Genomic DNA, 25,912 nt, shown 5'->3' on the forward strand with positions numbered 1-25,912 from the left:
AGCATTCTATAAATTGACTGTATGACTCGTGTGGTGGACGCATATGTTCTATCAACACCTCTCTCAACAACAACTTAATTTATTCATTGCATCCATTTTGAGTGATCCTAGAGACTTTGCAATCATCTTGATGTCCAGGCTCTGTATAAATCTCTTCCTCCTTTGGACTTCCCCACTCACTTCTCTTTGAAGCTTCTTCGAAGGTAGTAGTCTCCTTGATATAGACTTTTTTGCTAATGTTGCATCTATATACTTGGTGTTTGGGAATTTCAATCATTTAGACCTCCTTAGTTATGTTTGTGGTGCTTCTTGGACTTCTTCTTGCAACATGACAGGAGTTTCACGGGCTCCAGTTTGCCATGAATTCTTTTTTATTGTGTGTGTGGAGATACCTCTGGTGTAGGTGATTTGAGTTTTCCTCTTGCCTCTTGATTAGTTCTATCTTTCTCCCATCTTCTTTTACTTTGATCTTATCTTGTAGCGTTTTCTCACGTTCTATTGAGTCTGGTAGGAAACCTCTTTGGACCACCATGTTGATGCTTCATCAAATACCAGATTTCTTGACCTGTTAGTGGCAGGGTCACAAATCCTCCATCCTTTTACTTGTTCGTCATAACTGATAAAGATGCAACGGACAACATTTTTATCAAACTTGTTGCGGAGATGATCTGGTACGAGCACATAGCACACACATCCAATATCTCAAATGTGATTTATAGTAGGTATCATCTTCTTGAGTTTCTCGAATGATGAGATGACTCCCAATCTCGTCTGTGGCATCCTGTTCATGATGTGGACAATGGTCTTCATGCATAGACTAACTCTAATTGTCTTCCCTCCATGAATGGAAAGCTTGTAACTTTCAAGTTTCGATATACTTTTACATCATTCGGTCCAAACGCGATTGAGCTTTCTTGTTGAATATATAACAATTCTAAGGTAATTTAACTTGTTAAAGTAGGTTCTTAATCTATTGTATAGGTTACCATATCAGACTTGATATGAAAAATTACGTATTGTAATAACTTAAATTAACCTGATACTGCAGGTTATTCTTTATACATTGTACATAACATAAACTCTAATATAAATGCATCCCCTTAATTTTACCAATACAAACGAAGAGACAATCTTTATAATAATCTAGCAAATAACTAGACAATCTTTGAAATAAATGTGTGAAAAGAGAGAAAGAAAGAGCAAATGCATTGCATAAAACATTTATAAGAAGAGGAATGAAATTGTAGATCATTAAGGAAATGAAAAGAGATAAACCTGGAATTGGGGTGTTTCCTCCATTGCCAAACGTGTGTTTTATCACTCTCCGAAATTATAAGCTTTTTTGATGCTATCATAAAACACTTTTTCCCACTATGCTTATCAAGAAAAAAACTCTGAAGAAAAAAAATATTAAACAATATCAAAAAATGTACAATATTGTATTTATAATATGACCAGTCCAAATTCACATCACGTAAGATCTGAAAAAGTTCTTCCTATTTTTTTTTATTCCAAATATTTTAACTCACTAGTTTGGATGGTTGTTACATAAATATAGTTCCATAATGTATCACATTGCTTTGATGATACAATACTCGGATAGATTATATTAATTTTTAACGTTACATAATGTCATAAATCAATAATCTGAAGAATAAACTTATAATTTTATAAGGAAAAGTAGCATACATGTAAAGTTATTATAGAAAAAGGTAGGGCAACTTATAAAATAGGATTATAAAGTAATAAACAAACTCAAAATAAGAAAATAAAAATATCGTAATGACATGAACACATCAAATTGATTGTTACATAAAATGAGAGTTTCGTCGTTATATAATGATTAATTTAATATTTAAAATAATAATATAATACAATATATACGATACTAACAACAACCCAAAGAAATCTTGTTCAAATTTTCAAATAACCTAAACTTTGGAAAGTGTAACAGAAAATATATGATTCGTTTTATCTTTCTAGTTTCATTAACTACGAAAAAAATAATCAAAAGGTATAAAAAAACATCAAGAATGGTATAGCTAGTGAACAATGAATTAGATTGAGATAAAAGTATTAGGTGATCATTTCTTTTTACCTGCTTGAGCTATAGAGTTACGTGATATACAAGTCAAGCTAAAGGACGTCAAAAGGTTTGATTGAATCCCCTTTGCTAGAAATTACAACGGCGGAAATATGGTAAACATGATTTTTTTTAATTATATACGAACTGTTGAATCCAAAATTCTAGTTTAGCAGCAGAGGGGGTTCAAAGGTTGCCTTAGATTACGAGTTTAAATCCTAGGTGTGACACTCAGTATTTTTTTAGTTCCCTTATATGAGTTTCTAACTCCACCATTGTTTGATACTTGTTTTGGTGAGAGGCAGAAGTAGATGTAAAGTACTAGTACCAGTTTCATATGAATCCTATACTTTCACATATTGCGGAACATAAATTTTATGTGTCAAAAATTAACATAGATGCAACAGATAGTATATATGAACCCCAACTTTTAAAAAATATAATGATTTCAATGTTAAGAACCTTAAAATTGAATCCATAAATCTTAAATTCCGAATTCACCTCTAGTGAGAATTTAGGTTCACAAAAACTAGCCTAGATACCACCATTACTAATAAATAAATAAAATCATAAAAGGGAACGACATCAAAATGAGATTTTACCAGTTTGCCTTTATCAAGGAGAATGGGAGAATCACATAGACTTAAAAATAGCTCCTTTTTGGTGTTGGAAATCGGAGGAAACTTAGATCTATCAATTATTTCTTGATAATCAAAGGGCAAAAATCCTCCCCAAATTTCATCGGATTCTGCAACCAATTTGAATCCTTTTGATAAAATTGTTGATCTTACTGCATCTGCTGGAGTTGTTTTTGAAATTATTTCAAGTATGCAACCTTGTGGCAACTTCTCAAAATAATTCATTGGAGCAATGGACTCGAAAAAATTCATGTCAAAATTCTTATAAAAGTTTATAACTGAGAAATAACCTAAGTTTTTTTGTTCCAAGCTTTATATAGGATTAAATAATCAGAACGGAAAAAATTTCAGAGGTCCATGTATTGTCAGATATAGTAATAAGTACAGATAAGCATATACAATTATGATTTTCTTTTTTTTGTCAATTATAGTAGTAAGTACAGATAAGCAAACAGTCAAACTTATTCAAACAACAATAACCACTACCACACCTCAATCCCAAGCAAGTATTATGATCATGTCGCTTCAGTTAAGTTTCATCGCGACTAATATTATATAAAATAAAAATAACAAGTACAAGAAGATCTCTATTTAATTTGGTGTATAAGTGTGTGATTGGACTAAAAGACTCATAGAAAGTGTTGGACCTAAGTAAACGTATTGAAATGACTTCCATTGTGACATACTTTCGGAACAACTTTGTGATTTTAGGTCTACCTCGTCTCATTTTAACAAAACTCCATTCACTATGATTTCATATTGTAACAACTTAATTAATTTATGACTTAACCATGATAAATTAGTATCATTTGGGGTGTGTATGGTATGAAGAAAAATGTTTTCCATGAAAAATATTTTTCGAGAAAATATTTTCTTGGAAAACAAGTTTATTTCTAACTTATTTTCTCATGTTTGGTTAGTAAACGAAAATATTTTTTAGAAAATATCTTTTATTTTTGGCTAGAGAGTAGAAAATATTTTTAGAAAAAATAGTTTTGACCTGAAAATCAACCATAGTAATTGACTCGGGATCCGATCACGACCCTTGATTTGGGACTCAACTCGACTTTCAACCCAAGATTTGACTTTCAAATTTAGACTCGATCTCAACTTTCGAACCGAAATCCGACCACACCTAGCTCCAGACCTAACTTTCAAATATTTTGATTTTCTTAAAAAATAATTTTTTTCCATTTTTTTGGGAGTGGGGCGGGGGGGGGGGGGGCTGGTGGGTAGGGGAAAAAATAAAATTTTCAAAAATAAATTTTAATTTTTTTTTTGTGTGTGTGGAGTGGAGGGGGGACATGGTAGGGGGTGGGGTAAAAAATGAAATAATGTTTTTTCAAAAAAAATAAAGTTTAAAGATTTTTTTGGGGTAGAGATGGGAGAAAAATGAATAAGAAAACATTATAATTTGAAGTTGGAGGAGAGTTTTGGAAAATGTTTTCCTTAGTTTTTGGAAGGAAGTCATTTTTCTCAAATTTGAGAAAAATAAATTGTTTTGGAAAACATTATTCAAAACAGTTAAGCCAACTAAACATGAGAAAATTGGAAAACATTTTTCGGAAAATGTCTTCCTTCATACCAAACACACTCTTGGTGTAAACATCGGATGCAAATAAATTGTTATCCAGTAAGTATCTGGGGGTTAATGTAGAACATGACCAAACCATCTCATTGGTTTTACTTTTACTGTGTGCTCGATTTTTCTTAGCTATTTCAGCATCGATTCCAATAGCATTTAGGTCTTTCGAAAAAACTTGTTGAAACATTTCTACAATCTTGAAGTAAAGTTAGCAAATAGCCATAACACATCACGGTTTATATCAAGAAAACACATAAGCTATATTATAGGATTGTACAATTTTTTCTTCATTCTGGTCTAAATTCAATTCCTTGAACAATAAGTCCACCTTTTCCATGAAGCCGTGTAATCTCCATCAATCGCGCTTCAACATCTCCATTGTCTCCCGTATCATTGAGAAAATTTCCCAATTCTATTTCCATCCATCCATCGACTCTTTTTCGTGGACATTTCACATTACGTTTGCGTCTCCTAACTTTTTTTTCGACTAGACTCACGACACTAGCTCGTTCCTCGGCCTCTTTGTCGCTCACGTGATTCACAACTCTAACAAATGCATTAGCAATTTCTAGTCCCTCATGTTCCTCTGCCAATTTGAACACTAAATAAACAACATATTTGGTTCTTTTTGACAACATTTGTGTTCCAATCGTGCCTCGTATGTCTAGCCAACATACACCATTGAGATGAGCCACTTCCAAAAATCTGCAAAATAAAATGTATTGTCTCAGATATATGAGTTTAAGTTACATATATCATCGCTAGTATAAGGAAAAAATTTTGTGCCATCAATTCATCTTTAACCTATTGTAGTAGGTAACATGTTTTATTATACATTTTAACGAGGCACATCTATATATATCCTTTGGGTGGCTTGATTGTGTAAAAAGTTCTAAATTTCCACTTATCAATATGGGAGAGGCAAAATTTTAATCAAGAGATTTAAAAAACAACAAAAGTAGAAATTCGTTAAAAAACAATGAAGCCTAGGAATCTACATCTAATATACATACATAAAAACAAAAGACTTTTTATATGTATTATACTTTTTTCGACGAACCTGGAGTCAGGATGAGAAATCCATTCCCAATACCATGGGGTATCAACTCCCCATGAGATAGCAAGTTCCCTTGCTGATAGCATGTAACATTTCTTCCCTGTTTTTTTATCAAGTGAAAAGCTCTGTTTTCAATAAGCACAACAGAAAATAAGCTTTTAGTATTCATAAAAGTAATATCCCATTTTAATATACTCACACTAATAAATAGCTTTTAGTCTATTCAATTTTTTATTTTTTTGACATTTATTGATACAAAACTATTTAATTTTGCATTTTTAATTCAAATAATTGTCATAATGGTGTTTGTAACCCATTGGCCAGAAAATCTCAGTAACTCAGTTGATTGACTACGTGGATTTTCACCTTGTTGATGAGAGTTCGATTCTCCATTTTAGTAATTTTAGTTCGAACCCTATTTTTATCTTTAAAAATTCCTCTAATATGTACAAATTATTAATTTAGAACCAAATAACTCAAAAAAAAAAAACACAAAAATTCCGAAATCATAAGCTTCAAATCCTTGCTCCATCTGATTATATTTTAAGAGGAATTTATACCACTAGACAAAGCGTTAACGGCCTTTTATTAATAATTCAACTAAATGAGCCCAAAAAAAAAAGCTTGCTACTTCCTAATTTACAGGTAAAATAAAATTTCAGAAATGTAATACATACCAATTTGCCTCCATCCACTAGAACAGGGGAGTCACAGAGACTCAAGTAAAGCTCCTTTTTAGACGAACAAACCCGCGGGGAGACATATCTCGAGATAATATCTTCATAATTATCCGGCAAAAACTTTTCCCAAATAACATCGGATTCAGCAGCAGAGTTGAATCCCCGGGAAACTGCAGATGAAATCGCAGCGTCCTTCGGGGAAGTAAAGGAGAGAATATCAGAAACACAACCCTCCGGCAGCAATAGAAAATAATCCATTATCAAAAAATAGAATTTGAAGTTTATGAATTCGACTTATATAAAGCAAACTGACAAAAGTTTGTTGGGGAGTTTTTACGTTTCATATGTCTTAACGGTTAAGTATTTGCTAGTCAATAGGAGGAATTTCATATTATAATATATCTAAATGAAAATGACCCATGATACCTAATATTATTTTGTTTATTTTTATTTGTTGAATATTGATTTAACACGGAATAATAAATAAAATAAAAATTTTATGATATCATTTTTTGTATATGATAAATTTAATATTTTGAGAAATGCATTAAGAAATACTAATAACAAGAATAAATTAAAAATTATCTTTCTAAATTGATAGTACAGCGAAATGAGGAAGTAATTGGAAATAAGTTTTTTATTATTCTTGTTATTATTTTTATTTTTGTTTGATGTGAAATCTAAAGATGACATGCATTGAACTTAAAAGGAATGTATAGTTTAAAATTGAAAATCGTGGTATAAACAAACCACCTCTTAAGCTTTTTTCACATAATAATATGTCACAAAAGTGAAATAAAGGGGAACTCTTTTTCATTATTTTCATCTAGTTCTCATAAATTTTATTTCAAAAAAAAAAATAATAAAAAATTAAAGAGTTGATATCTTAATTAAAACAAATTAGGTGTCTTGACTCTTGATGCTTATCTTTTTCTTTAAAATTTTCGTCTAGAAGTTTGAATAATTGAAGAGAAAATGGGATATGCTTAGATACACCACACAAACAATTCATGTGGAGGAAGATAACACTAAACATGAAATGTTTTGAGTTTGAAATTTTTTGTCTTTCCTTTTTAGTGAAATGATACATGAAATGTCAGGGAAGATTCATCATCGGATATCCGAAATTTACTGGCCTCGAGTAAGGTTCATTTATCAAGAAGTGTTCCCGACCAAGAATTTTTTATTCTCCGGATTCAAATAAGAGATTCTTGTTTAGTTAACAGTATAGAAATCTCATTCATCGCACCACATCTTTGATGAGTTGTGGATCCAATGAGTTGATGCATTTTTCCCATAAAGCAATATTCACAAATTCTTACATTTATCATTTCATCAATTTCTCATAGTTATAAAACTGTAATAATAACATATCTAGTGTCTCTCCACAAAATGTGGTTTGGAGAGTGTAGAATATATGCAAATCTTACTCCTAATAACTCAGAGATAGAGAGGCCTTTTCCGATAAAGATTTTCTGCCCAAGAAAACAATCTAAAGCACTTCAGAAAAATAAATAACAAAAGTACAAGAAACAACAGATAGAAAACAGAACAATACTGGAATATGGTATTGGATGGAGGCATGATAAATTTCGAATAACCATAGAATGAATTTGCCACCGCATTTTAATTCAACACTAACAAATTACTATCTCTTATACAAAAAATAGGAACTTGGAGTTCATAAAGAATAATAATAACAGAACATACACTTGTGTTCAAGTGGAAATCTATATACAGTAGTTTCAAAATCAATTTCGCGCCTGTACTTGAGCTCGAGAAAAATTCCTTATACTGACCGCTTCTTCCCCATTTCACGAGCAGTGGAGACAACACTTCACGTGTTGCCTTCAATACTAATCAATTTCTTATTCAACTTGCCTCATACATCTTCAGCAGGTAATTAACGACTTTTTATCTCGTTTGGAAGTTGAATGCCTTAATAGCGTAAGCAAATGTGAAGCCAAAAAGAACAGTGTACCCAACAATCACGACTGCAACTATTGGAAGAAAATCATGCTTGAAGCCGAAATAACGTCTTAAGAATTGTTCCACTGTTTCTTCATCAGTAAGTTTATTCTGAAGATCTCCAAATTGTGATGCAATCAAACCATACAAGGTCCAGGCAACAGGACAACACCAGTAGTACCATCTCCACCATATGGGAATACGCTGTTTTTTAATGAAAACGGAAAAAATACAGAGAACATGTCATTTCCGAGCTCTAAGTAAGGTTTGATGTAACGAAAAAATGGAAGTGTTTCAAAAACTTACAGGTCATGGAATGATGAATCCTGAGAAAAGATTCCATACGCCATAGAAGAAGGAGCCAACAATTTGAGCAACACTTACATTTGGGGTAACAGCAACGGTCATCATACCGTAGAAAGTGAAGTACAAGAGGGTGAAAAATAGGACGAACAAGTACCAAAAGAACTTTGTGACTGTCCATTCAAATCCAATCATAGCATACATAATGGCACCACAGAAAAAACAGATTGCATAAAGACATAAGGGATTTCAATGGAAATCTGCGAGATAGAAAAAGTTAAGTAATTTAAACTTTTCACCTAAAATTGTGGAGGTATGAACTTTTCCTATTATATAACGATAAAACCTATCCATCAAGTTGACTTCACTATTATAATAGTGGATAATATTTGAGAATTTACTGTTATAGAAGGGTAAAGTTCAGTTACTTTGATATGACGTAAAACAGTTTTATGACTTTTAGGGGTAGAGTGGATAACATTTAGTTACTTAAGTGTGAATTTGTAGTGGGAAAAACTCTGTGACCAAATGTGAAATTAACTCGAGATTGGCTTATAAGAAATTGAACTATATGTTCACCTGTCCAAAGGCATAGGGTAAGGCAGAATACATTCCAGCAGCTCTTTCTCTATAGAATACTGTACGTTCAACGGCTACAACAGGTTGCACTGATGATGAATTTTGTGTACCGAGGAAGAGAACAGTAGCATACATGCATCCCATTGCGTTAAATAGATCTTGGCTCTTACTCCTGTAACCAAAAAAGATTGAGTTTTAGTGTTAAGAATTGAGGGTATTTTCTAGTTTGTGTAATTGTTTTTTTCTCTTCGTAGTTTTGGACTTACACTTTACCACCAATATCCCAGAACATTGTTCCAAAGACCAAGCCAATGATGGTTGTAAACAGAAATCTGACTGCCGTATAAGCAGGATTATGCCAGTATGACCAGTGTTGCTTCCAAAAGCAAGCCATACATTGGGTCCAAAATGGCTGTGAGTATTTAGTATCGAAATGCAGATCTTTTGTACCAGGGGGAGGCACGCTCAGTTCACTAATCAACGCTTTGTTCCTTCTGTAAAGGTCTGATTTCTTGTATAAATCAGTAAAATCAACCCCAAACAGTATTTCCTGGGCCGAGGTCGTGACTTCTAACATCCAAGTTGCTGGATTGTATCCATCTTTTATTTTACTTACTCCTGGCGTGGACTGAACACAAGAGAACTCAGCTTAGTATTTGGTCGTATGAATTCGAGAAAGGAAAGCTCTCTTTCACTTAGACAACTTACCTCAAAGTATTTGATCAAATGGCAACAATGGCGACCCAATGGACCAACATATATCTCTTGTCCTCCTCGTTTCATTAGAAAGAGCTGCAGAGTGGTGTTTATATTAGTATTCGATGACAAAAATCCAGGAAAAACAATAAATAGCTTGATTGAGTTCAAAAATATCAAATTCACCTCATCAAAGGCTTCAAAAACGTCGATACTAGGCTGATGGATGGTACAAACAACGGTTCTTCCTGTGTCAACAGTGTTCCTAACAGTTCTCATAACAATTGCAGCAGCCCTTGCATCTAGTCCGGAGGTTGGTTCATCCATGAAAATGATAGAGGGGTTAGCCACTAGCTCCACTGCAATGGTCAACCTTTTGCGTTGCTCGGTTGAGAGACCGTTGACCCCTGGCAAACCAACTAAGGCTGATCTCAACGATCCAAGCTCCACAAGATCCATGACTTCCTCAACAAACATCTGCACGACGATAAATAAATACAAATTTTTTAAATGAATTCAACCTTCTTTATAGTGTTTAATTGATCTTTCGGTTTTATAAGAACCAACCTTTCTGGTCTTTGTATCAATATCATGAGGTAACCGCAGCCAAGCTGAGTATACTAAGGACTCGTAAAGTGTAACATAAGGTGAATGGATGTCATTCTGCTCACAGTATCCAGATATACGTGCAAATGTGTCTTGCTTTTTAGGATAGCCCGAAATCTTGATGTCACCCTCAATATATCCTCCTGTTTTTCTTCCAGACAATACATCCATCAATGTTGTTTTTCCAGCCCCACTTACTCCCATCAAAGCGGTCAAAACACCGGGCCTGAAAGCTCCACTTACGCCCTTAAGAAGTACCAATCTATCTTCAGTGGCACCTTGATCTTTCATTTCCTGCAAGTATCGGGAAAATATTAGCAACATATCTGTTGAAAATGGAGGATTAGCATTGATAATTTGATAATAAACAATTCCTGGCTAGCTAGTTAGTTACCTGAGGCATGTTGACAGAGTACATTACGTCATCAAAGGTGATGGAATGCGGTTCAAATGGAAGAACCATTCCTTTTTTCTTATTCTGACTCTCACTATTGGAGTCTTCTTTCGCCGTGCTAGTTGTTTGAGCATCTTCAGTGTCTTCTGGTATCATAGCTTGCGGCTTACCAAATGCTGTAGATAGTCATACTAAACATTTAACATTTTTTGCCCTTAGGGAAATATAAATGGAGAAATTTGTGAGATACTCACGTTTTAGGTAAGCGAGTGCAATGGTGTAGCAGATGTTAAACAGGATTGTGAATCCAATAAGTGCGCCAAAGCCTATCCAGTACCACGATGCATCTGGGAAGAAGCCTCGACCTCTTACAACAGCAGCTCCAAGTGACTCAGTTCCATTTGGTGGAATCTGGTTTGGATTACAGTGAGCTTCAGCATTTATATAGGAAACTAAGTATTCGCACGCTGCAGTAGATAGAGAAGCTTACATGTTTCCACCTTTTTCCGTCAAATTCATTCACAAGAATTGCCTTCACAGAATACATCATAGGTGAAGCCCAGTAACCCCATATCCACCATTTCTTCACATTGTCTGCAGCATTAGGCGTAAGTCGGTTTAAGCAAAGCAAGAGCTACTGCAGACATATAAATGACCAAGTATACCTCGTGAAAGAACGAATCCTCCCAATGCAAATTGTAAAAGCAAAGCAAAAGATCCAAATATACTAGCAACTCCTAGGTTCCTGCCAACTGCCCCAATGAATCGAAACAACCCTGAGGCCATCTGGCTTACTATTATGAGTAGCAAGAACTGTTTGAACAACCTGAATAAAAAAAATCCCGATTAGTAATCACGGGGAAAAGGAAATAGTTGAAGGTGACCTGACCTTTATTCATGTACCTTGCGGGGTGCGGATCAAATCCCATGACATAGTAAGTGAGAAACACCCAGAGAGCAGTTTCAACAAATGTTATAGGGATTTTGAGTATCCATGAGGGAATTGCATAAGCCCATGAAGGGAAAAAGAGAAGGTCCCTTTGCTTGAAGAAGGCGGGAAGTTTATATATTCTCAACCCAAGCTCAGACATTCCATTAAACATATTCATAATGATCACAAAAAAGAGAGCACCAGCATATATTCCTCCATCATCCATGGTTTCATGTTTCATCTTAGTTCGGAAAAAGATGGTCATCGAGATGAGTGCCATAATCAAAAGCTGAAAACAGATCAAACTTAGTATTTGCAAGAAAATATGATGAGACTTGAAAAAGTTTTAATATTTTTAATAGACCAAGTAGTCACCTGACAGAACTTGAAGATGTAAACAAATGAGTTCCTCTTCATTAGCAAGTATTATCTTTCCATGCAGACGTTGAAGAGCTGTTTCTTCCCTATTCCGTACTTTTCAGTTGTCAGAGCAGCAGGATGGCTTTTGCTCTTGTCATATGAGACTGCAAGATCGTCCCTGAGTTTCCTACCAACAGTAAATGCTTGATATGCCTCTGCAAATTCTTTCGATGTGATAAACATGTAAGGTTCATCCCTCCTCACCCAATATTGTTGTTGATCCTTCTTCGATGTCACCTGCAAGAAGTTTAAATCTCCACTATTAGGACAAAAATGCTAAGTGCTTATCAACTATAACATCGGGATTTATTATAAAACATACTTCTTGCAAAAAGTCAGCCACGCCTTTTCTTTCAGGGCATTTGAAACCCATGGATTCAAAGAAGCCAATGACTTCTTCTCGAGGGCCTTGATAGACAATTACACTATCTGATAACAGAATAATGTCATCAAACAAATTGTAGGTCTCAGGCGCTGGCTGCAAGAGAGATATCACAGCAGTTCCCTTCAAGATTTGCACAGTTTGCCTTAGAGAGTTCACGATGGAATAAGTGGTGCAACTATCTAATCCAGTAGAGATTTCATCCATGAAAAGTGCCTTTGACGGTCCAACAAGCATTTCACCAGTCGTCACACGCTTCTTTTGTCCTCCTGATATACCCCTTACCATTTCATCTCCCACCATAGTATCGGCACAAATGTCAAGTCCCAAAATCTACACATAGCATTCAAAAATAACTTAAAGTCACTAAATTTCTTCTGCCTTTCCATTGTTAAGAGTATCGAGAAATTATTGAACATAATTAATGTTACCTTAAGAACATAATCAGTCACAACATTAGCTTCTTGTCCCTCTGTTGCTGCTGCCTACATTTTCATCAAATGACTAAGGACATCAACATTAGCTGATTTTTTTGGTATTGATTTTTTCCTTTTGTTATTTTCGATAAGATTTCTAGTTTTTCTTAATTAGATGTTATCTTATTAGGAATTACTAAACTATAAAAATAGAATCTTGCATAAATGCAACCAGATATGGTCTAGCCCTTCATTAAATCCCACACATAGTTGGTGCGTAATGCATCATACTGTCCTTTTCTATAAAATTCTTTTCGTTTCAACTTCACTCTTTCTACCATTGCTTCATTTTCAACATAACAACCAACGGAGTTTTATATCAAAATGGGAAAACAGGAGTTACAGAGCAGTCTTTAAAATCCGGTGCAAGTACAGGTATCAATTTACGAATTCTGCCAATTATAAAACTCAGTAAGTACGTTGGATGGTAGGTCCAATCACCTTTGCATTAAAGGAGATCATTTCCTTAACATCATAACATGATTCTATTTATAAAGTTCTTGAAAAGCATGTCCCAACAACTCAATAATATCACTAACAATATTTGTTAATTCAGAATAGTACAGTTGTTAACTATTAAAGAAATATCATGGAAACATGATTCTATATTAGTTTATAACAAGAATTCAGTCTCATCTAATAGTTAATAATTCAACATAAGCAAATATTATTACCTTCATATAAACATCAATATCAGGATCTGACTTGATATTTGCTGTTTTCTCTCTTCTTGACAGTTCAGCCAACAGTTCTACAATTTTTTTCAAGAAACATTAATCATATAGATATGGTTTTTCATTGAAACGTTAATCGGACCAAAAAAAAAAAAAAGCTAACCTTAACGAGAGCCAACTCCTTGGCATCTGGCAGAGATTTCCAAAGTTTCTCTCACAGTCATTTCTCCGATGTGTAAATCGTGCTGGCTAATATAAGCAGCAGTTCTTTGTGGCACAAATTCATTCATTTCATGTCCATTATATGTCACCTTCCCACTAGCCTGATTTCCGGAAAAAAAATTACATAATCAGGCGACTTAAAAGATAATTACGAGTGATTCTCACGTTAAGCATTAATTGATGACCTGGTAAAAATGGTTGATCTGATATCACGAGTTATACTAAACATGATTTTTGCACCATCAGTTATATTACGCACGATCAGGTCACTTATAGGTAGTTAAACTTAAATGTTTCTAATACAAATATCAATTAGTAACATTGATAAATATGGTAACTAGTTTGCTATCTACACATGAATAGTGTAAAAATTCTTTGTACTGTCGATGTATATATAATTAAAATCCGTATTTAGTACAAAATGAACTTACTTTAAGTTCAGCATCAAGCTTTCCAGCCAAAGCTAATAAGAGAGTAGTTTTGCCAGAACCAGGAGGTCCTAAAAGCAAAGTCAATCTGCAAGGTTTAATGATACCGCTCACATCGTCAAGAATAGTGAGTTTCCTCTTTCGATTTGGTACGATATGGAGAGAATTCAACAATGGCTACAAACACGAAACAAAAAAAAAAGTGAGTTTCAAGGATTTTTCAATCAAATAGAGTCTCGAGATTTGGAAATCAAGATTTTGGTTCTGATTTTTACCTCGATAAAATTAGTTACGAATTTGATAAATGTAGGCAAAGCACTGCTTCCTACATATGCATCTGCCTCAATTTTTAGATGCTCATATCTTACTTCAATTGTTGGCAAATCAAGCCCAACTCTGTAGAAAGTAAAAATATGTCAAACCATTAAAATTTTAAAATAAATAAATCGCGGGAGTCAAATCCAAGATTAAAGTCCGTGAGTTCATAATGAGAGTGATCTTATTATACTCTCTCTGTCTCATTTTTATGTGATCGGCAACTTCTCTATGACATCTTTCTATGTTTAAAAACAGGTTAACTTTAAATTTCTCAGCTGTCATGTTTCGAGCACAAATTCCAAATATCTTTCCTTTTTTTATCGAACTCCATATCAATCAAACACCTTCACATGAAATGGAAACAAGGAAGTATAAAGGCGGACTTAGTGATTAAGCTACGGATACATCTGATCTTAGTAGCTTCAGTTTAAATTCACTAAAAATACCCACCAAAAGCACAAACAACACATTTTGACCCAAGTAACTTAGACAGGACGAAGTAAAATTTCAAGCTCATTAAGTTCAAATTTTGAATATACCTCTGAACTCGCTATGGGAATGAAAGGAGTATATATATGCAAGGACGGACTTAATGAATAAGCTACGGGTACATCTGTTTTTAGTAGCTTCCTTTTAAATCGTATATATACACTAAAACTACCCATCAAAAAAATAGAAATAACATATTTTGACCCCAGTAACTAGATATAGTAAAATTCTCAATATGAACTTATAAAGTTCAAAGTGAACGAATGAGTATATGCAAGAGGGGGTTTATTGAATAAGCTATGGGTACATCTGATCTTAGAAACTTCCATTTAAATCCTATATATACATTAAAAAAATACCCACCAAAAAGCACAAGCAACACATTTTACTGCAGTAACTTAGACATGACGTAATAAAGTTCCCTCCGAACCAAACCAAATTAAATTAAACTCTGTATACACACTAAAAATACCCACCAAAAAGCACAAATAACACATTTTTACCACAGTAACTTAGACATGACGTGATAAAGTTCCCTCCGAACCAACCTAAACTAAACCTTGTATACACATTAAACATACCCACCAAAAAGCACAAGTAACATATTTTTACCACAGTAACTTAGATATGACGTAATAAGGTTCCCCCGAACAAAACTGAACTAAATCCTATTTAGACACTAAAAAATAACCACCAAAAAGCACAAGTAACACATTTTTACCACAATAACTTAGACATGACGTAATGTAGTTAAAATCTTGAATCTTCCCTCTGAACCAACCTAAACTAAGCCCTGAATACACACTAAACATATCCACCAAAAAGCACAAGTAACACATTTTTACCACAGTATCTTAGACATGACGTAATAAGGTTCTCCTGAACCAACCTAAACTAAACCCTGCATACACACTAAACATACCCGCCAAAAAGCACAAGTAACACATTTTTACCACAGTAACTTAGACATGACGTAATATAGTTCAAATCTTGAATCTTCCCTCCGAACCAAGCTAAACTAAACCCTGTATATACACTAAAAATATCCACCAAAAAGCACAACATATTTTTACTACAGTAACTTAGACATGACATAATAAAGTTCAAATCTTGAATCTACCCTCCGAACCAAGCTAAATTAAACTAAACCAACAGAACTCGCCTTAGATCCGCCTCAAACAAATAACTGAAAAAAAATTAATCTTTTCACATTACCTATCAATTCTATCTCTGAGTTTCAACAAAAACTTCTCATTATCTTCACCAGCAACTTTAACAAGTCTATCAACCAAATCTTTACTTAATAGTGTAAATAACATCTACATTGTTAATGTATATAATTTAAATCAGTTTCAAAATCACTAAGAGAGCAAAGTTCGGAAGGAGCATTTTTTACTCTCGGGGAGAGGGGTTGGGGTGGCTAGATGTAGTTTAACAATAAAAAAGAGAGAATTCAAGTTTATTGCAGAAGAACAACATTTAATCATGCTTAATATCACTCTCATACAAAATATAATAGATACAATAAGCAAAACACAACATTGTTCCTCTCCACTAAACAACAAACAAGAAATAGCAAGGTCAGATAAGCTTCTCATCATCATTCGTATGTCTATCCTTAATTACTTTTTATAGTATTTTTCATTGTATCAATAATTATATAATACTTGAGTATTTGTGTTGAGAATTCGACTTCATGATAGTTCAAGAATATTAAACAAGTTAAGAAAGCACACCAATGCCTTTTCACATAACTTGTTAAAACTTGTAGCACTAACCCTGCCCTCCATTCAGCATGTACATCAAATCTAATCTACATAATGAAGTACAGAAGCTTGCAGGTCTATTCAGAAAGAAGCCTAAATAATTTTTGATTGTTAAAGAAGCATAAATAATTAGCAAAGTAGATCAACTTCTTGTTGAAAATAATAAATATGAGAGTTACATTATTTACTCATTCACAAATTTACTCCCTCACGACTATTGCAGCTTTTGTTTCCTAAATCTCGTGTTCTCGTTTAAACTTTTTGTGCTTTTATCATAATGTTTGTCAGAGTGAAACAAGAATCGACACAAAGAAGTAAAAGAAAGAAAAAGATTGTCAGAAAGAGAATTAACAGCATGACATGATATACTAGTAATAAAAGCTATTACTAGGTTACAGTTTTGATTCCTAAATCTCGTGTTCTCACTCAAATTGTTTGTGCTTTCATCACAACGTTTGTCAGAGTGAAACACTTCGACCATTAATTCAAGAAAGAAAAAATTGTCAAAAGGAGAAAATTAACAGCATAACATGTTATACTAGTAATAAAAGTTTTATTACTGGCTTGCAACTTTGTTTCTTAAATCTCGTATTCTACAACTTAATAATATCTTTTGTTTCATGGAGGAATGCTTATAAGGCCCCACAAAGTACAAGCACATTGAAAATAACAACAATAATTTTATATTCATCATGTAGCTTATCAAATGCATTGAAAATAACGATAATTTTATATTTATTATGCAACTCATTACGTACATTGAAAATAGCGATAACTTTATACTCAAAGCACATTGAAAATAACGTCAATTTTACATTCATCATGTAACTCATCAAGTACATTGAAAATATGGACAATTTCATATTTATCATATAACTCATTTATATCCAAAACTATATCTAAAAGATGAATAGCAAATCAGACTCAAATGTAATTTCTCGCAATATTTTACATTTCCTAATCAAAATACACAATTAACTCTCAACTCCAATTTGATTACCAAATATTGTTATATAACATAACATACTATGAAAAATTTGCTCCAAAGAACATTTGGTTGGTCACAATCGTGAAATATTTGGTGTAGTTTTGCAACTAGCTCAATCTATCTGGAAAACTAGAAAATTTCTTGTCCGATATGTGCCCGTCTTCTCCTCATCATCCTCTTCAACTGGGGGGATGTGCATATCTTCTCCTCATCATCCTCTTCAACCAGGGTATGTGCACACAGGAGAAGGGATAAAAAACTTCACCCTCATCTTTTCCGATAGTAATAATCCATCCTATAAGGTAGACAGCGCCTTTCTGTTTCTAGATAGCGCTTTGCAGCTAGTGCGCTTGACTAGTGAGATAGAAAGAGCCTTTCTAACTTGTTTGGGATGGAAGGTGATGCCTCAAAATGATTTGCCGATTTTGGCTAATTCTGATCGGCAACAAAGCTACCTACAATTATCTGCAACATAAGCCATTTAATTTGTGTCATATAAGTAAAATTAAACAAAATTCATCACAACATAAATTGATCTTTGAAACTTATGAGAATGCAAACCTGGATTGGTGATGCAGCCGTAACAACACCAAGAACTTGTTCAACAGCTCCAGATAATCGAGCTATGGTTTTGAAACAGACCTGAATCGTAAGAGCAACTTCGACAGTATCGAATAGGGATGATTTCTTGGGGAAGGGATTTTCATTTTCCTCCATGGCCTCCATGGTAGTGTGCAAACGGCACACACCAAATGAATGGGACTACTGCTAGGTTTATTAGGGTTTTATAATAGAAATAATTACATGGGGTGGTCACTTTTCAAGAGTTATAATTAGTCAAAATGATCCCTTATCTATATGAATATATTTATTTTTATCTTTTAAATATAATTTTAAGCATATTTAGTCCCTAGTGATGCACTTTTAATCAAACTAATAGTAGTTTGACCAAAAATGTATAGTTAAAAAGTATCTAGTCCTTAATGTAAAAGTAATATTTGGATGACAATATCATGAATAAAATAATTATAAAATATGAATCTTTAAGCCTAATGTCCGTTAAAAAAAAAATTCTCAACCTAACCCGGACAATTTTCTAAGAAGATTGGATATTCAACTTTATTGGTATAGCAAGAACATGAGACCAGAGAGGAGACACTCGACCTAAATCGGCCTGCTATAATTATTTCGTAATAGTTATTTGCGCCATGCATATATAATGATAGTACAAGGATATAAATTTAGAGCTTATACAACGAAATTATCAATAATTGTTAGAGGAAGTTTGATTAGATATGTTTGTCGCTCTCTTAGATATGTTTCCTCAACAATAGCGATATTCCTTTATTACTTCTTTCCCTGGCTAATCGGGGGGAAATTCTTATTTTTACCCTATTTGGCGCCATCCATCTCCAAATAGTAAATGCACTCCCATTTCTTTAACTATATAAGGTAAATTTTTAAAGTTAATAGCCCTCAATAGGGAATTAATCTATAATTTGATCCATCATTGGCATTATTGGAAATAAACCATCCAACTCTTATTCAAAGCCCTTCCTTCTACAGCTAGTAAAGTAGGTGTTGAACACGGACTGAGACTCTCCCATATATCAACATATTATGCATTTTTGTTCTAAAAAATAAATAAAGTTATGCATATCTTAGCTCCTTTCTATCAGGTTATATTTAACACCCTTTGCATATATAGTTTTTCTTATTGATAAGAAAATTAGGATGTAATAAAACAGCATATGTTATTACAATAAGCAAACAACTCCTACATCAAGAGTCTCAACAACATCTACCTCCACGAGGTAGGGGTAAAATTTGTGCAACACTAACCACCCCAAACCTCATCTATGAGATTACACTCGGTATATGCTATTGTAGTATTACAAAAAATACAGTCATTTCTCTCCTCACATCTCTTAGTTCAGTGCCATTCCAATCCCCCTAGAGTTGTAGAACCCATTCCTTCCCATACTTCATTACACCCCACTTCTTCATTATCAACTCCTTCCATGTTGCAATCCCACCAGCCACCTCCATTTGCATCTGAAAGCAGAAAAAGACAATATTTTTTTATTTTTATGAGAACTTGCATTTGTAAGTACAGTAAAATATGTTTTAGTAGAAGAATGATTTCGTGAAAGATACGATTTTAAGTGGACTTACAATGATTGAAGAGAGTACTAGGTTTCTCAATGTTATCGAGCATTCTCACTTTTCTTCTGGGCTTTTCTGCTGAACCTTCTCCAAGAACTGCCAAAACCTTTCGAGCTGATTGGTTTCCGCTGCTACCTAGAAAACCATTAAATACAAAATGTCAAGGCTAAACAACAGGAGTTTGTCGATCGCTTCCTGAGAATGAAAGAATGGGCTTATTTGATAATGTTTTTCTAGCAAAACTCCAGGGCAAATGTATTTGGTTTAACCAGAAAATAGTTTCTCCAAACATAGGAACTAAAATAAATGGTAATAATTTCTTAAGAAAGCCAATATATCAAGCACTAGTAACCACATAAAATAAATGCAGCAGCAGAGAGTAATACACATTGAAGAATGAGAAACTGCGTGATAACTAAATAATACTACTAAAACGGAGAAGAGGAGAGGAGGAGGCTAGCCCCCTTCCTCTCCCAAACAAAATGCGACAACACTCACCTACCTACTAATCCCTCGACTTCCATGCCTTCCTATCTAAGGTCAACAGGGTATTGAAAATATTAGTAAATACTATATATGAGTAACATCAGCTTTATAAATAGAGAAGCGATACCTACTAACAAAAGATGGCATTACAATTTAGAATCTGCAGCTTAGTAGCTTGGAAAGCAAGGTCAAGTGACACAAGACGCCATACTGATTATATTCTTGTTTTACTGCGCATGTATGTTAGTTACAGAAACAAGCTTAGATACTCAGAAATGAATATAACCAAAAAAATTACCAAAGGAAATCTCATGAAAGCTTATACATCAACACAACAAACATGTAAACAGCTGAACTCATTCATTTTTGAATGAATGACTAACCTTCAATTAAACCTCTTTTTCTTGATGTTCTCACATCATTTGTGACGGAAACGGAAACATCACCAAGATCATTAGGAGCAGAAACATATTGGTCTCCTTTCATGGTGTTCTTGTATTGTTCAAAAATAGCATCAAGAGCACAAGGAATTCCTGTTTCTCCATCTTTCGAACGGTTGAATCGTCCATTAACACACTTACTTGTGTCTTTACTACATGCTGGCACCGAGAATTTCTTATTTCCCTGCAAACGTTTAGGTCCCATTTACACTTAAATCTAACAAGGTTATTGTACAAGTAGAGAAATTGCACACCCTGATATGGAATAGCTTATAATAATTTCCACAGGCTGCTCAGGGAAACAATTCCATGTTCCAAATACATGCAAAAATAGAACCCTTTATATTGTAGTTTTATAGAAAGCAGGTGATATAAATGACAGAACTTAAAACTAAACTAAGGTTAAGATCCTTTCTGCTACTTGACATAAGTTGAAGCCGGTAGCCCTCAACACCTATTCCAATTATATACTCAAGTCTTGAGGTGTTCCGAAAGAGAAATTTATCTCAGACCAAGTAACCATATTTAGTTCATCATTGGAAGCATTAAGTGCACTTCCGTGAACGAAGTCCATAATCAACTAAGTTCATCGAATGAGGAATGTATACATTCTTAGGGGAAAAAAAAGAATCTTTAAATTTCTCTACACATATATACATAACTAAGCCTGAAACTGTGGATGCAGGTTCATCCATGGCTTATATATTGTATTGGCCTATAATTTCTACATTCAGCTACAATGTGAAATCTTTAAGTACAACAACAACAAATTCAGTGTAATCCCACAAGTAGAGTTTGGTGAAAGTAGAGTGTACATAGATCTTACCCCCACCTCCAGGCTATTTTCAAAGGACCCTTCAGTCAAGTGCAACAAATCAAAGTAATTATGAAAAGAAAAACCAATCCACGAAGAAAACATAGCAACAAACTAGGAAAGCAGTGGAGAGCATTCAGAAAAGGAATAGTAACAACAACAAATAGATAGTGCAATAACTGAAACACAATAATAACAAATGATGGTAGATATCAAAAGCAAGAAACTACAAGAATAAGGCTAACGTGAAATCTTAATTTAGGTTTCTTACTGGAACAACTCCGGGCAAAACAGGACTTTTGTGCAATTTTTTGCTGAGGAAGTCAGATAGAGATATGCTTGAACCCTTTTGATTGGAACCTCTGCTGTCCAATTTCTTCTCACAACCAGTAGACCTTAACAAAGCACAAAATAAACAACAGATCCAAAATTAAACCCAGAAAGCTAAAAACAGAAAGATTATTTAACAAGAACTGAAGTTCATTCATGGACGCTAAATTTAACACCAAAAGCGAAACCCCAGATCACTAACAACACCTAACCAGTCGAAGAACAAGAAATTTAACCAAAAATGTGAATTTTAAGCAACAAAAGAGAAACCCCAGATCACAAACAAGAATTTAACTAGAAATGTGAATTAAGCTGCAAAAGTGAAATCTCCAAATCCCCCAAAAGTGTCAAAAAATGAAGTTCCATTCTTACTGATTTGGAGAACGAAAGAGGAAAGTTGAAGCAATTGACCGCTGTCCCAATGGTAGTATTTCAGGTTGCTTTTTCATCTTCTTCACCAATTGTTTTCTTGAAAATGCGATTTAGGGCCAATTTGTATTGCAATTTTGGCGCAAAATATTTGAAAATTTCACGAAAAAACCCCAAAAAGAAAAAAACTGCTGGGGTGAGAGAGGCTCGAACTCTCGACCTCAGGATTACTCAGAAGCTATGAGACCTACGCGCTAGCCAACTGCGCCACCACCCTATTGCTGATATTTTATCTACAAATGTTTATCTTTGACTATAACTTAGCGATAAAGTATCATCCCAACATGGTGAAAGTCATTAGTTCGAGTCTATTGTTTTAATTATAAATACTTCTCTTTATAACAAACTAATAAAGAAATAGTAATATCAAACAAAGAGAGTACTAATGTATTCGAAATTCAATAAATTATTAGTCCATTCACAAAAGGACTAACTATGAAAATTAAAAATACACGAGGGACAACATAGAAACCTGAAAAAGAATACGAAGCTTGTGGCTGGATAGATACAATCTTCTATATGTAATTAAATATTTTTGGTTCAAGTTGTGAATATGAACTCTTTTTATATATAATTGAATAGTTCTTTCCGCTTAAATGAGCCTTACACGACGTAAACTCAAATTAATCGTAGCTAGCTCCAATACAAATAGCGAACATTGAATAGCAAAACTAAAAAAAAAAAAAAAATTAAGCTCATAATGTGCTTTTCACTTTTCCCATACTATATATGAGAAAGCTTTGCAAACATTTGTAGTTCTATATATTTGAACTTCTTAATTTCTTCTAGCTCCCTGATATTTCCCAACTTGGAATTTCCATTTGGTTCATGGATATTGATCTCCCTAGTGTTATTGGGGGATGTTATAATTTTTCTTTAGTTATTCTTCAACTTTTTTCATGGCAAAAACAACCACACAACCACAAATTCATCTTCTTCTTTTCTTTCTGCTACTACTCATGAATACTTATTCTTTAGGATTTAACGTAAGATCCCTTCGAAACTATTCTCCAACAAGTAAAAAAACCACCATGCAAGTTCTTCCCAAACAATCAACTACTGTCACTACAACCACCACTGTCACTGTCACTATCACTACGGGGGCTACAACCACCCATAATGCAAGTGGGCAATATCGAATGGCTGCTCATAGTGTTCCTAGTGGTCCAAATCCCGAGTCTAACTGATGAATCCATTAAAGCTACTAGAGTTAGTTTCCCTCCTTGCTTATCTTTTATTCTGTGCATTCAGCGCCCGATTAATCTAAATTCACGCCATATAGGGCCATTGACAGAGGAAGCGCTCTTTATCAGGAATATTTCTCTTTATGAGATAAGATCTTTTGCTCTTGCTTGTAATTTTGCTATAGAAAAAAGTGTTTGTTTACTTGCTATTGTTGGAACGTTTTTCTGTTTTTCTGCTCATAATGTATATGAAGAATATATGTGTTTTTTTTAATTTGTTCTATTTGTGTACGTAATTTATGCATAATTGCATATTATACATGAATTTTGATTTTTTTTTTTGTTTAGATGTATCATATGCTAGTGTTTAATAAACTTGTTTTACACGAAATTTTAAGATTAATTCATGATACATTATTAATATCTCATGAAGAAAAAACTGGTGAAATTATATATTGCTAGATCTACCCCCTTTCCTAGCTTTTACATCACTTAAAATTATATTTCTTATGTAAAAGCTACCAAAAAACACACAAATCATATATTACAAGGGTCAAAATCAAAATTGAGAGACCAAAAATATCATTGTTTCTTTTTATTTGTTGTTGGATAAAGTGTTGTTATGAATTCAAGTCTATATGTTTATAATTTGTTATATTGATTTTTATTCTTTTAAAATAAAACTATGGATATTTAACTTGAATTTTATGTCATGTGACATGAAAATTTCATAAATCAATATTGAAGACAGTGATTCAGAGCAGTGGTGTCAGATCTCTTTGTAAACACTGATGTATCTAACTTTTACTTCTTGCTCTTTTATATCTTGAAAATAATAATTCATGGATTTTTGCATTTGTCTTGTCAAATATGTGGGCCAAATACAAAACAGAACAGGTTATCACTTATCACAAGGACAAAAATGTTTGATTGTATTTGTAATTGTGTGAAATAAAATCATTATTATTAGTTGAAGTTACCAATTCTATTGACAATTTAATCAAATCTATACATATAATATTTGATACATATATCTTGTATAACAATTTCTTATGTCATCAAGTTAAATTGACTTACAATAACATGTATATCTTCATAGCACACCTAATACGCTAACCTGAAAAATAAAACAATAACTTGTTATAATCGATTAAACAAAATTGGTGATGTAAAATATTTACAATGTTAATATATACAATTTGTGCCCATAATTTTACGAGCCTAAGTCTTATACATTGTTAGTGTTAATATATATAGTTTACGTTATTTGATCATCCAAATTTAACTCAGGCGTAGCTCCCTTCTATTTTAGAGGGATGTGAAGCAGTATCAAACCAAAATATCCAGCAATCATTAGCGATCTCTCTCTGAAAATGAGGTGATAGAACCCACCACACCTTCCATTACGACTATCTTGTTATCATTTTACTCCAGTTACTTGCCTTGCCTTTGAGATCCCCTCCTTGTGAGTATGTATATATAGATAACAATCTGCTTAAAATGTAGGCTTTGAAATTTAAAAATTAAGACAAACTCCCTGTTACAATATTTAAAAGAAAATTTGATGGTGTAATAATTTATTTACCATAGGAGTGAGCTCCCAGAGTGGATGAGGCATCTTTATCAAACTTCAATTCACTTCTCTGAGCATTTTGCCTTGTAGTATTTAATAAGACAAATACAAGCTGCCAAATATCTGGCCTGGTGGAAAGGAGATGATGAACTCAATTATTAGTTTTAGTGAAAATTTGGAAATCTTATACAAGCATTTAGCTAAAGGAGTCAAAGTCATGAATGTGAGTTTCACATTATATAGTCTTGATAATTAATCTCATCTCATGAGCTAGTATTTATAATTAAATTATATTTTAAAAAAAATTGCCATGATATCATAATTAGATCTATCTCAAATTATAATTACTCAATGTTCGGCCATATCTTATATTAATATTCATAGTTTATATGTCCAGTCCTGAATATGCTGAGGGAGGGGGTTCTTGACTTCCACATCTCGCACGATGGATGGTGGGTTATTTGGTGTCCTTATTGGGTTTGACAATTCTCACCTCATAAACTGACTTTTGAAATTGAGTTAAGCTCTTATAGATTTTTTCTTTATCATACTATTGGAATCAGATTCATCCTAAATCATAATTATTCGATGTTTAGACATTTATCTTATATTATCCATGATTTAAATGTTTAGTATTCGAATAATTTTCACCTCATAAAACTATCTTTCGAAGTTGAATTTGATTGATCAAATATCCATTTATCTAGTAATTCTAACATCACGCAATGATAAGAGTGTTATCCAAGTCTATAAATATGAAAATGAAATAAAGAACATAAATAATATGGTCAACAGATTGCAAAAGCA

At 33.4% G+C, this 25,912-nt stretch overlaps 2 protein-coding genes, 1 long non-coding RNA gene and 1 pseudogene across 3 annotated transcripts; all 4 read right to left on the reverse strand.

Annotated features, from left to right (window-relative positions):
- Positions 1 to 4,406: 4,406 nt before the first annotated feature.
- LOC129890613 (F-box protein PP2-B10-like) lies at positions 4,407 to 6,331 on the reverse strand. The gene is made up of 3 exons (XM_055966135.1): positions 6,041 to 6,331; positions 5,367 to 5,488; positions 4,407 to 5,011 (listed from the first exon to the last, which is right to left on the reverse strand). The coding sequence occupies exons 1-3, from the start codon at positions 6,299 to 6,301 to the stop codon at positions 4,594 to 4,596; spliced, it is 801 nt and encodes a 266-aa protein (XP_055822110.1). The 5' UTR covers positions 6,302 to 6,331; the 3' UTR covers positions 4,407 to 4,593.
- Positions 6,332 to 7,812: 1,481 nt separating this feature from the next.
- On the reverse strand, positions 7,813 to 16,248 carry LOC129895410 (pleiotropic drug resistance protein 1-like; annotated as a pseudogene).
- Positions 16,249 to 17,595: 1,347 nt separating this feature from the next.
- On the reverse strand, positions 17,596 to 18,444 carry LOC129890620 (uncharacterized). Its single transcript, XR_008767029.1, has 2 exons — positions 18,245 to 18,444; positions 17,596 to 18,148 (listed from the first exon to the last, which is right to left on the reverse strand). It is a non-coding gene; the product is annotated as an uncharacterized LOC129890620 (long non-coding RNA).
- Positions 18,445 to 19,384: 940 nt separating this feature from the next.
- LOC129890624 (uncharacterized) lies at positions 19,385 to 22,474 on the reverse strand. The gene is made up of 5 exons (XM_055966143.1): positions 22,292 to 22,474; positions 21,861 to 21,984; positions 20,719 to 20,959; positions 19,859 to 19,984; positions 19,385 to 19,738 (listed from the first exon to the last, which is right to left on the reverse strand). Exons 1-5 carry the CDS (start codon positions 22,366 to 22,368, stop codon positions 19,617 to 19,619), a joined length of 690 nt encoding a protein of 229 aa, XP_055822118.1. The 5' UTR covers positions 22,369 to 22,474; the 3' UTR covers positions 19,385 to 19,616.
- Positions 22,475 to 25,912: the final 3,438 nt, after the last annotated feature.

Source organism: Solanum dulcamara, chromosome 1, assembly GCF_947179165.1.
Source record: "Solanum dulcamara chromosome 1, daSolDulc1.2, whole genome shotgun sequence".
NCBI classification, from domain to species: Eukaryota; Viridiplantae; Streptophyta; class Magnoliopsida; order Solanales; family Solanaceae; genus Solanum; species Solanum dulcamara.

Bases quoted from the DNA above. Each gene is read 5' to 3' on its own strand.
- LOC129890624 (XM_055966143.1), bottom strand. From the start codon at position 22,368: ATGAAAAAGCAACCTGAAATACTACCATTGGGACAGCGGTCAATTGCT. The intron at 21,985-22,291 runs GTAAGAATGGAA...TGCTTTGTTAAG, and splicing joins CTCTTTCGTTCTCCAAATCA to GTCTACTGGTTGTGAGAAGA. The intron at 20,960-21,860 runs GTAAGAAACCTA...AAACGTTTGCAG, and splicing joins TTTTGCCCGGAGTTGTTCCA to GGAAATAAGAAATTCTCGGT.
- LOC129890613 (XM_055966135.1), bottom strand. From the start codon at position 6,301: ATGGATTATTTTCTATTGCTGCCGGAGGGTTGTGTTTCTGATATTCTC. The intron at 5,489-6,040 runs GTATGTATTACA...TATTGAAAACAG, and splicing joins TAGTGGATGGAGGCAAATTG to AGCTTTTCACTTGATAAAAA. The intron at 5,012-5,366 runs GTTCGTCGAAAA...TTTATTTTGCAG, and splicing joins ATTTCTCATCCTGACTCCAG to ATTTTTGGAAGTGGCTCATC.